A 12,579-nucleotide genomic window follows, 5' to 3' on the forward strand; every position below is an offset into this window, starting at 1 on the left:
TAATTAAAAATTTTACTTTACACTCAGATGTTTTGTGTTATTGAGGTTGAGATAACTAGTATTTACAGTATGAACTTTTTCTAATGTTCATGAAAATGTCCAGAGAAACTCAAAACATTTAAAGAGGATTTTTCATTTTATTAAAGTTTAGAGTGCCATATTCTCCTTCTCTTTCTCACACACATACACACACATGGACGCACACACACAATCTTTATGTGTGAAGACATGAATCTCTTTTATTCAGAAAAATTGAAAGAAAATTAATTGAACATTTTTTATTTACTGTGTTAGTTTTTATACCCTTCATAGTGGAGGATTATTTTTGAAGGCATATTGCATGGTAAAATACACTAATTTAGATTTTAAAAATTTAAATACAGATTGAAGGCAGCTTAATTTTTTTAGTTTAGAAACATTTAGTGACACTCTCTTACTGAGTACTTGTAAAATGCTGTAGATTTTGGGTGTCTGTTGCATGTGGATGGTTCTGTAACTTTCTAGAAAGTTAAACTTTCTGAGCCTCAATCTTACTGGTAAAAGGGGAATAGTAAGGATTATTAAATTTAAAGATTGTATGGATTTCATAGATAATTAGAAAAATTACCCAGCATAAAAACTGATGTCCTTCCTCTTCCTTTATCCTTTAGGTGAAGTAGATACGAGAAAGTGACCTAAATCTCATGGATTCTGACTTCTTTTGAATGTTGTTTTGTTTTTTAAATATTAATTTGTATATCTGTTGCACAAGAGACACCTGTGGTTGTTTCAGAATATAAATAAGCCAAAAATAATGCTAAAATCAGTCATAATTCTACCACTTAGAAATAATTACTGTTAATATATTTATTCCATATTTATATAATACTTATAGCATTATGGTCATTGGGATCATATTCCATGTATTGCTTCATAACTTGTTTATAATATATTAAGTATTCTTTACAAGTAATAAGCCTACTTTCATGACGTGAGTTTAAATTTCATGTAGTTTTCTGTTTTATGCATATATCATAATTTAACCAATTTCTTATTGTTGGGCATTCAGAATGTTTGTAATTGTTGCTATGATACATCATGCTGTGAAACATTCTTTTATTTATGTCTTTGTCGTCTTGTCATGTTGTCTTAGTATAAATTCCCAGATCTGCACATAGTGTGCCTGAGAATATGCATATTTAAGACTTCAGATACATATCACAAATTGCCTTCTAGAATGGTGATATGGTTTTATATTACCTTCAGTAGTGTACAGAGCATGCCAGATTCCCATGTCCTCAAAATATAGACTATTATTGAAAAATTTTGTTTAGTTTTTATATTCTGCCTTCTTTATAAATACTTATGAATGGAGTCTGCTCTCATTTATTATTTAGATTTTGGTAAGTATATATGTATAAGAGTACATTAATATTTTGACATGGGGGGCGGTGTGAAATCTACTATATACAGTGAACTTGCCTTTTTATAGTCTTTTGGGGAAATGACCACTCTGGATAGTTGGGTTTTCTGAACAGCTCTGTATATTCCATTATTTCTACTTTATTAATTAATGTTCTGAATATAACTCAGCCTTGTCCATCCGGAACAGAGGTATTCCTTTGAGGGTTAATTATTAGAGTGTGTTGTCAGAGTGTTAACTTGAAGGTCAATGCATGTAATGAAGTTAAGCACATACTGCTGGTGGCTACCCTCAGGTATTTGATTGCACAGCATTTTGCCATTACATGCTAATAAGTAGGTGATATTTTCGGATAACTGCACTAGGGTTCAGAGAGGTTATTTAACTTGCTTAAAATCACAGGGCTGTTAGGTAATGAAAGTGGGATTTGAATATACTTTTGTCTGACTTGAACCCTTTCTCTTTCCATTTCATCCCTTGTAGTACTCTGCCCTCTTGACTGGCCTATCCAGCGCTGTTGACTGTCACTCCTCACTGCTATCCACGTGTCTGTAGGCCACAGGCATGTTCTCTTCTGAATCACTGCTTCTAACCTACGTTGATTTTGCCAGATTGTTTCACTGGTGGCTGATTAGTGTTGGTGGCTCTGAAGGGTGTTCCTCTGACTAGAGAGAATGGACTTTGACGTCTGTTTTGGGTGTTCCTGGGGCTTTTTCATGCTTTTTGCCTTTGGGTAGGAGTTCCGGGATAAATGAGATGTTACCATGTTTTCACCAGTTGGGTTCACTGCTCCCCTGGAGTTTGTTTTGGATCTGTTTGGGGAAAATACAAAAGAGTTTGTGCTGCACAGGTTACCTGGCATAATCTGTGCACCGCTCACGACTGCCCCCAAAGGGATGCACCATTCTGTTTGGTTATATTTTACTGTGCTTTTAAACTTTATGTTTTACTTCTCTGGCTGTGAGCTCCTTGAGGGAAGAACTGTCTTCCTTTTTTTTTTTTTTTTTTTTAAGATCTCCGTCCAGTATCCGGGTACCTGTATCAGAGACACCCAGCACATGTTTAATTCATGCAGCTCTTCTATAGATTAATGCATGTATAGGAAAGGGCCTTCTATTTCTTCCTGCATTTGAGTGTGTCACCTCCTGGGCCAAGCTCCTGTCCAAATTTATAGAACTACCTTATGAGAAACTAAGTTTAATTCTAAAAGTAACCATTGCTTTGTCAGTTAGCCGGTCTTATGTCTAGCTGTAGCACTGTTGGGCATCGTGGAAAGGCGAGAAGACACAGGGATTCTGGGGAGACTACAGTGCCAGCAGTGGTGAGGCAGGACAGCAGGAGCCCTGGAGCTGATTGAGGATTTAAGATTAGTGATTTCTCAAATCAGGTGTCCAAAAACATATTTTCTTTCTGAAGGGGCAAGTGGAGCAAGGACTCCTGCTCACAGCTGGTGGGTGCATCTTTAGGGCAGCTGTTGCACACCCTTAGCTGGGGACCCAGCCCCAGGAGTTGTTCTTGGGGCAGCTTTTTCCTGCTCTGGCTTCCATTTTCTCTGCTGTTTCTTCCCCTGTGGAATCTCCTTCCCTCCCAACCACTTCACCCTGGAGAGACAACATCTCTAGATATTTTTCTAGAGATTTCACTAAGAACATTGGTGGGGGTAACCGTAGGTGTCCTGTTCATACGTAGTAAACTTAAGTGGGGGAATTGTCTGCTTAAAATACGTACCATCTTTCCTCTCTGTCTTTTGTTTCTCTGTGTCAAGATTTAATAGTCTTCTCCTGAGGATGTTTCAGTAAATAGCTCTTTGCACAAATCAGGGCTGTTACATGAATAACTGTAAGGAGAGTCATGCCCTCTGCTATTTAGCTTTGTAATGAAATGAGGAATTTAAGGATGGAGTTGAAATTAATGATGTGCATATATAGTTGGTATTTCAAGTTTATATCTTAACCTGCTTTTATTTACCCTTAGTAGAATAGATCAGTCATAAGATTTTTATAGAAAATATGTTGGAAATTGAGCTGCTAACTTTTGTTTATCATCTGTAAAATTGTTAAATTACAGAAAATTATCATTGTGGGCTTTTTTTTTCTATTTATATTTGTTCATACTAAGATAGGTAGCCTCTTTCTTTGTCACATAGAACTGTAGGTCATTTCCAGTATGGAACAACTTTTGGTAATATGTACATTCTTCAAGTATAACATTAAATGCATATTAATTAATACTCAATTTGACTTGTGTGTTATCCCTGATTAAGAGAAAATTAATATCCAAATCTGTCTTTCAGGCAGTAACAGAGAAGAATTTTGAAACAAAGGATTTTCGAGCCTCTCTAGAGAATGGTGTTCTGTTGTGTGAGTAAGTATTTAAAGCATTTAAAAAATAACTTGAAAGCAAAGATGTATGTTGCGTGTGTGTTATGAGGTGTCTTCACTCCCCCCACCCTATGGCCACCATCGTCACAGATATGTTTTCTTGGTCACAAGTGAGATTTGATCCTGCAAATTGACACCCCCACAGTACCAGACAGCAGGAGGGGTTATCAGTCTCTGTATCTAAAGATAGCATGGGTGAAATATATATTATTTTTAATTAGTAAATAAGAAAGATTCTATTATTGCCAGTAGGGGTGGGTAGTGGAAGCCTTATTTCATTTCACCAGCTATTACTTAGTCTGAATATTCTGATGTATGGATTTACCTGGTTTAGAAGTTAACGTAAAACTGTTTTTCTTCATCAATAAATAGTGATGATTGTAGGATAAATTTAGGCTGGAGCAAATTTTTCTTTTAAACTTTAAGTGGAATCATTACATTACCACAATCAACTTGAGTCATGGGTGGTCATTCCATTAGTATGCTACTTTCGAGAATCACATCCCAAGCTTTGGGTATTACAAGTAAAATAGGCTGGTGCCGTGATTGGTGGAATGAGGCCGACATTGTATGTTTAGTGTAATGTTTTATTCCCTGATGGATCCATGGTACAGTTAGCCAGGTATGTGACCTTCGGGGTGAGGGGCAGGCAGGCCTGATGGGATGTGAGGATGAAGTCCTGGGTGAGGGTGCAGGCTGTGGAAGTGAGCAAATAAATTATAAGAATGTACTTGAGTACGCACCCACATTTTTTAAAGCACTTAAGTATTCCAATCTGGATACTTATCTCGTAGGTATTTATGGAATCTGTCCACGTGTAAGCACTGGGAGTGTATGTGCTAGTACTTAGATGATTTTGATTATCCTTTTAAAGGAAGTTATTTGCAGCAAAGATCAGGAGTCAAAGGGCCTAGGTTTAATTCCTTGCTCCATTACTTTTGGACATTTGAGCAAATATCTGAGCCTTATTTTCTCATCTGTAAAGTGGAGATCAGGGTATCTGATCTCCCTAATTCACAGGGTTGCAAAGTTCCATGACATATATATATATACACATACACATATATATGTATATATTAAGGTTTTTATACAGTATCAAACTTTGTATAAATACAAGTTGTTGCTAGAAATATGGCCGTATAGATAATGGTCTACATCTCATCAGCTCTGTTGCTGGTGTTAAAACTTCCTTGTCTTAAAGTAATATTACTAAGTTGAACCATATGGAGTTGTCCATATTCAACCATCTGTGACCTACAGAAATGTTCATTTCATGTGGTTCCACCTAATATATAGGAGGACAGGCGTATGAAGAAGGGCCACAGTAAAGCTTCAGGGATATTTCGTGTCCTCTTCTGATGTCACATTCAGAATCATCCTTGCCAAATAGTATTTAAACTATTTTAGTAGGCCATGTGATCAGCCCCCTTGGTCACTGATAGGAAAGTACTTTACCTTGATTTGAAAACTATATGATTTAAGTGTGTTCTAATGTGTTCAGAAGATGGAGGGGAAACAATAACTGCTGGAAAGATGTATGTGATGTGAAAGCTATCTTAGCTAGGAGTATGGACGATTTAGAGGTTTGCAGCAAAATAACTTTGATGTCAATTGTAAGCCTCACACGTCAGGCTAGGAGGTAGGTGGGTTTATGCAGGAAGCATGCCTATGAAGCACAGAGCTGTTTTTAGACATAGCTGAGCATAATAGCCCAAATAGATGGTCTTTTCAAAGAGGTGACTTTGTGGTTAAATATTTCCAGTAATGAACTATTGCTGAAAACATTTTTAGAGATCCCTCTGTTTTTGGCATCACCTCCATAACTGGGCCATTAGACATATTTGATAATGACACAGTTTTTTTATGTTAAATGCAATTTACGTCCCAGTCTGGGCTCTGAACGATTTGAGGTGATTTCCAAAAACTATACCCAACCTAAAAGGGTGAGCATATTGTTACCAGTGAGGGTATTCGAAGTTGATGAAAAATGTTTTGACCACAAGCAATACTGTTAGAATAAATATACAAGTTGTGCCATGGTCATGGCAAACATTTGGATGCATGTTTAGGAGTAAATGGATTTTTTAAAAAGTCACGTTAATTTACAAACTTCTAAAAGCTCATTCTTAGATTGTTTCCTAGTTGAAATAACGTTAGTTTGGAGTTTGGTGCATTACCAGGTAAGTCTAATCCATCTATTTAGTACCCAGTGTTCTTTAAATGAATGTTTCCCGAAAGTAGCATAAGTAAATATTAAACTGCATTAATCAGCAGTTGTAGTTTATGGTGGGACAGCAAAATACGGCGTGATGTTTGTATTAAAAAAAATATTTCTCTTAATTGTGCATCACATTCTTTACAGCCACTGGTTAATGAAGGCATATTAAAATAAAAGGTGTAGTGCTGGGGAAAAAAGTCCACGTAACTGCGTTCTGAATAGATCTGTGTATAACCAAAGAAAGCCTAGCTGGTTGGGCTACCGAATGATGAAGCAGGCACCACTATGTGATCACGTCCACCTGAGTTAGAATGCCCACGAGGAAAGCCAAATCAGCTGTTCAGAAGCCTGCTATTATAAGCCTTGAATTCTAAATTAATGGGAATTATAGTAAGCATTCTGTCTTTGAGAATCTTTTACCCATAAGACATCTCAAATTTTAGCTGAAAAATGGTGAGGCTATTTTAAAAATCTGAATTCATTTTCTTACAGGAAAAGGCTGACTTCTTTTTGGTTCACTGCCAGAAAAATTACCGATTCTAGTGAAATATAGAGTCTGCTTGTTGCCTATGAAAAATCTCTAGGCATCTTACTTCATTATCCCCATTAAGGAATTTTCTTATTATTTTGCCTAGTAATTTCAGCGATCTTTTATCCTTTACTAGTCGTTTATCCTCTTTGAACTGGCATTCTGAAATATCAAAGTCAAGATTTGGAGGAAGTGAGCTTATTATAGCTGTCACCCAGCTGGCAGTGTACTGACATTTCAGATAGTCTAAATTGGGTACAAACTCTGTGCTGAAGTTTCAGACAAGATATACATCTGAGTAAAGATGATAGTTATGTGCGTTCATTGCCTTTTAATCTGATTGACTGTTGAAGTTAGTATCTTCTGTTCATTATTTTAGTATCATTTAGTTTGGTGGACTGTAGTTGAAGGCTAAAGAATACTCCTGGTTAAAATCTGTTATAGGAATTCTTTCACTGTATACTTTAGACGCGTAATTTCTCTTGGCTTTACTAAATAGTGAGATGGTAACAAAATCTAATTTTTCTCTTTTTCTAATTAGTAAAAGGATTGACAAGAGTCTATAAGGTGGTTTCAGCTCCATGTTATAATTATCTATGAATTTTATTAATAATATTCATTAATCTTCAGCATTTATTAGTATTCTTGAGGGCTACCTTACTATATATTTTAAAAGTATATGTTTTCCCCCTTCATAAATATCCGCAATCCTGTCTTGCTCTGTGGTTCTAGCAGAATTTTTTCTCTTCTCTAAACATATTTAGTTGAGGCATATCCAGCTAGTGATATGAGTTAGTAATTTCACAGTTACTCATCGGATGATAGCAATCTTGGAAATATTCAAATGAAAACATTCTTTTCCTTATGAAGTAAGAAGATGTATTTGAAGATAATCCTACTGGGTGTGTCTCTGATTAGTCAGTCTGTAATTCCCATCGTTGGAATAATGCCAAGTGTTTGCTCTGTCTCATGTCAGCTGTGCATCAAAGGTTTATGCCATCTTGAACTTGTGGCTCATGTTATTGAGAAAAGTCTTCTCACACTGTCACCAGGGCTTCTTTTCCATGGCTTGCAGCTCGGAAAGAGTGGAGCAATAAGTTCACCTATTTGGTTTGAGAAATCCTGTTTCTTTTTCTATCTGCCGTGTGACCACTATACCATCAACCTAAAAGTAGCAGAATATTTCTGTTAAAGATGTATTCAGTAGAAGCAGAAAAGAATTATTAAAAGAAATGCTCCTGTTAATTTCCTATGGGATACTCAGGTGATTGTTTTAAGACATCAGACAAGATTAAGAACTTTGTCAGTTCTCTTTCATGCAAGACAGCTCTGTCCTTGGATAGAGTGACAGCAGGGCGCCCTTGAGGCTTCAGTGCAATGCTCCGTGTGAATTTCAGCCCAGAGGCCCTTCTGTAGCGTGAAGGCTTTTTTTCTTAGAGCTCTTTCTAGTTTAGAATTTCCTGAGGACAACTGCTTCTATACCACTCTCCAGCAGGCCAGCACTGTTTATTGACTTCATCCCTGTGATAACCATTTGAAATTTGACTGATTAAAAACTATTTTTCTTCACTTAAGGTAATATACACTTTGAAGTTTCCATATTATTTGATAATCCAGTAGTAGGCAAACAAAGATGCAAGTATTCAAGTTCATAAAGATTATTTGAAAATTTTAAACTGCTTTCTGTTCACGGCAGTATATTATGGTTGCCAACTGTATGCTTTCTTTTTAAGCTTCACAGTCAGTTTTTTCTGTAATTTTGTATCTAAATATAGTAAAATATTTTTTTTAAAAAAGTAGTATATCAAGTTGAAGGTCAGCTTGGCAAACATCAATTTAAAAATTCACTTCTTGGGGCCAGCCCTGTGGCCGAGAGATTAAGTTTGCGCCGTCTGCTTCAGTGGCTCAGGGTTTCATCGGTTTCGATCCTGGGCACGGACATGGCACCGCTCATCGAGCCATGCTGAGGCAGTGTCCCACATAGCAAAACCAGAGGCACTCACAAGTACAATATATAACTATGTACCGGGGGGCATTGGGGAGAAGAAAAAAAATGGATTGGCAACAGATGTTAGCACAGGTGCCAATCTTTAAAAAATAAAATAAAATAAAAAATAAAATAAAAATTCGCTTCTGTAATGATAGTCAAAATATACGGACTCATTGTGAATTTTGCAGAGGTTTTTTATATTGTGGCCTCAAACTTGAAGGTAAAAAGCTTCAGTCCTGTTTCATGAACCTGCATGTACCGTCTATAGGGCTTTCTCACCCTAAATATAAATTACTAAGAGGAGACCATACAACATTTCAATGATAGGTCCTCTGAGAAATAATGAAATGATGGTCTACTGAAAATAAAAATGAGCAATATATGTGGTAAATGTATGGGATATAAGCAATTTATATTAAAGTTGATCAACAGGAGGTTGTTACTGAAGTAGGTTTTTGATGTAATGAAGGCTCTCAGGTAGCCCATGGAAAACAGTGTGTAGGCCATGAAATGGTGAAGGTATGAGAATTCTGGTCAGTGCAATGAGAAGTAAATTAAATAATAGGAATGAATATTGTAAAAAGGACAAATACATAATGGTATCACATCAATTAAAAGTAGATTAATTGCCTTATATGAGAGAATTTTTATATATCAACAATCATCAGTCAAAATTAGATGAGGTATAAGGGGTAAAAGTTATACTGACAAAGTTTATTTTTTAATTTAATTTATTTTATTATTTTGAGGAAGATTGGCCCTGAGCCAACATCTGTGCCCATCTTCCTCTATTTTATATGTGGGACGCCTGCCACAGCATGGCATGATAAGTGGTGTGTAGGTCCACACCCGGGATCTGAACTGGTGAACCCCGGGCTGCCAAAGCAGAGCATGCAAACTTAACCGCTATGCCACCAGGCTGGCCCCACTACAGTGACAAAGATTAGAACACTGTTTACTATAATGAGATGTGTGAGACTTTTATTTTGTATGTTGAAAATGTGATGGTAAGCTATAAGATTTAAGAAGTGGAATGATAAGCTATATTTCTATATAGGGTAATGTCAATTAATTTATAATTTTAATCCAATATCCAGGGTAAATCTAGTCAGACTTTTCTTAGAGTAAATATTATTTTAACATTCATATGGAAGAATAAACAGATGAGAATAGAAAAAATTCTAAAACTAAAAATTTCTGTGGAATGAGCCCATCCCAATCTTAGAACACATGGCAAACATGGCAAAACATGGTAATTAAAAATTATAGAATAGCAAGGTTCACAATAGATTCTTTTTTTTTTTCTTCTTGTCCTTCTCTCCAAAGCCCCAGTGCGAGGTTGTGTATCCTCGTTGTAAGTCTCTCTAGTTCCTCTATGCAAACTGCTGCCACAGCATGGCAGCTGACAGACAGGTGGTGTGGTTCCACAACCAGGAAATGAACCCAGGGCACTGAGGCAGAGGGCTCGGACCTTTAAGCACTAGACCATCAGAGCTGGCCCCAAAAATACATTCTTTAGTTGTTGTTGTTATTGTTTTTGGTGAGGAAGATTGGCCCTAAGCTAACATCTATTGCCAATCTTCCTCTTTTTGCTTGAGGAAGATTGTTGCTGAGCTAACATCCGTCCCAATCCTCCTCTATTTTGTATGTGGGATGCTGCCACAGTATGGCTGGATGAATGGTGCATAGGTCCATGCCCAGGATCTGAACCTGCGGACCCTGGGCTGCTGAAGCGGAGTGTGCAAACCCAACCACTATGCCACCAGGCCGGCCCCCCAAAATACATTCTTATACATAGGAATTTGTGATAAAGGAGGTAAGAGAAAATGGGAAAGAAATGAGTCATTCAATTCATTGTATTGGGATCAATAATTAGCTAAAAATTAATTTACAAGCTAACTGTATACCAGAATGTAGCCTAGATTAAAATAATAAAAAGCTGAAACAATAAAATTAAAAAGTTAAAAAATCTTTCGTGGCAGTTTAAAATTCTAAGCTTTGAAAGAACAGGAAAAAAACACAGAGAAAAATAGATTTGAATCTATATATAAATAGATTTTTTTGGCAAATAACATTCTGAGAAAAATATTCTAAGCAAAGATGACTTAAATGTTATCTATAGTTCAAATAAATTGGTAAGATACACATTTGAAAACCTTAATAGGCAAACGAGCAAAGGATATGATCAAACACTTGACAAATGAAGAAATACTACTGTAATTATATAGTAAAATATTCACTTTCATTAGTAAGAAATAATTATGCTAAAACTAGATATTATTTTTTAATTGCAACTAGTAAATAATTTAAAAATCTCTTAAAAAATGATGGCCATATTGTGACAAAATGGTATATAGTAGTCTCAAAATGACCAATTAAATATAAGCTGGGTCAGCTTTGAAAAGCAATTTGGCAATATCTATCAAGTAATTCTATGCTAGTTTATTTATTAATATAAATATATGTTTACCATAAAAATTACACAACATTTCCCAATAATCCTTCTTTTGGGGATCTAAGCAAGGACTACAAAATGGGGAAGAACATATGTATAAAGCCTCTTCATAGTGGAAAATATTAAAAACAACACCTATCTAAAATGTGATATTGGTGAAATTTTTTACATCCCTTAGAGTGGTGGTTATAAAGGCTGTAGCACTGTGGAAGATTGTGTAGTAGGTCACTGACGCTATTGTGCCATGAGGGAGGCATGGGAATGCTGGCTGCTGGTGCAAAAGGAAATTGGTTCATATTGCCACATTCCTTTCCAGACAAGTATCAAGAGCTTGACACTGATGATTTTATCTCTAGAAATAGAATATAAGAAACAATAAGAAGCATGGACAAAGATATGCATAGAGACCTGCATTAGAGCATTTCTACAGTGGCAAAAATTGGAGAGAACCTAAGTCCAACTGTCAGAGAACGACATATCACTCTTATGTACGTGAAGGCAAGGAGAGGAACTTAGTGATGTTACTTAATAGTAAACAGCAGAACCAAGACAGGAACCCAGAGTCCTCCTGCTAGATGCTTTTTGCTATTGATGTGGAATTGAGAAATGTCCTGTTCTTCAGAGAGATCCATTAGTGCTGTAACTATTGAGGTTGCTGAGAATAAAGGGAATCTGCTATCAGACCAGTCAAGCTTTGCTAGATTTACTACAGGATGCTTCGGGCATTACACTGAGGCTAAATAAGAAAGTCCTTTCATAATAAAATGATGATTATCAATTACATTGGTACTGATGTCACTGTTTCACACACTTTTCCATCTTAGCATGTATTGTTAACTATTTATTTGTGTTGTGTCCTAATTGAGGAGTATTCAAAATTACTATCACAGGAATTCTAGAAATTAACCTTATGTTAATTTTACTACCTGTAGAATACTAAAGCGATCCTATTTATATTGAATGCTTTTCAACTTTAAAATTTTAAATTATATATGCTTATTGCTTTACTCATGGAAATGTGATCACTGACTACTCAATGTGGTTTTTATTTTTAAAATATGAATTTAGATGGAGGTAATTAATTAAAAATTTTAGTAAGCAATTTACTTATGGTAACCAGTCCAAATTAATATATCTGATAGAGAGTTTACTCTCTTGATTAACATTTGACAATTAGGAAAGAACATTAAGGTTTGACTTGTCTGGCAACAGAATAAATAACAGGGGACGTGTCCTTGTTGGGAAATGCAAAAAAAATTTTTAGCATCTGAGTGAAACTAAAAGTAAGGTTTTCTAAATTTATTTTTATGAAGAAGATAGAAGTTTTGAATCATTCACAGGAAAATTTCTACATTAAAAGTGAGGCAGTGGATTTTAGCAAAAAATTTGTTTTCAGTTATTTCTTTGAGATCCTATTGGTTTACAACATTGTGTAATTTCAGGTGTACATTATTATATATCAGTTTCTGTATAGGCAGCATCATGCTTACCACCAATAGTCTAATTAGCAAATGTTTTTAAAGCACCGACTACATGCCTGGTACCTCACCAAGTGCTAGGAGATGCTGTTTGGAATGAAAGGATATCCTTGCATTGAGCAGCTT

The 12,579-nt window shown here is 35.9% G+C and overlaps 1 protein-coding gene across 9 annotated transcripts in view; it reads left to right on the forward strand.

Moving 5' to 3' along the window:
• The window catches only part of LMO7 (LIM domain 7), a 188,674-nt gene that overhangs the window by 61,578 nt on the left and 114,517 nt on the right, over positions 1-12,579 (forward strand). For all 9 annotated transcript variants that reach the window (XM_005601291.4, XM_070239927.1, XM_005601290.4 and 6 more), the window contains exon 3: positions 3,696-3,766. In XM_005601291.4, the coding sequence (XP_005601348.1) occupies positions 3,696-3,766 (71 nt within the window). The remainder of the gene's footprint in view (positions 1-3,695; positions 3,767-12,579) is intronic.

The sequence above is a fragment of the Equus caballus genome, chromosome 17 (assembly GCF_041296265.1).
Source record: "Equus caballus isolate H_3958 breed thoroughbred chromosome 17, TB-T2T, whole genome shotgun sequence".
Classification (NCBI taxonomy): Eukaryota; Metazoa; Chordata; class Mammalia; order Perissodactyla; family Equidae; genus Equus; species Equus caballus.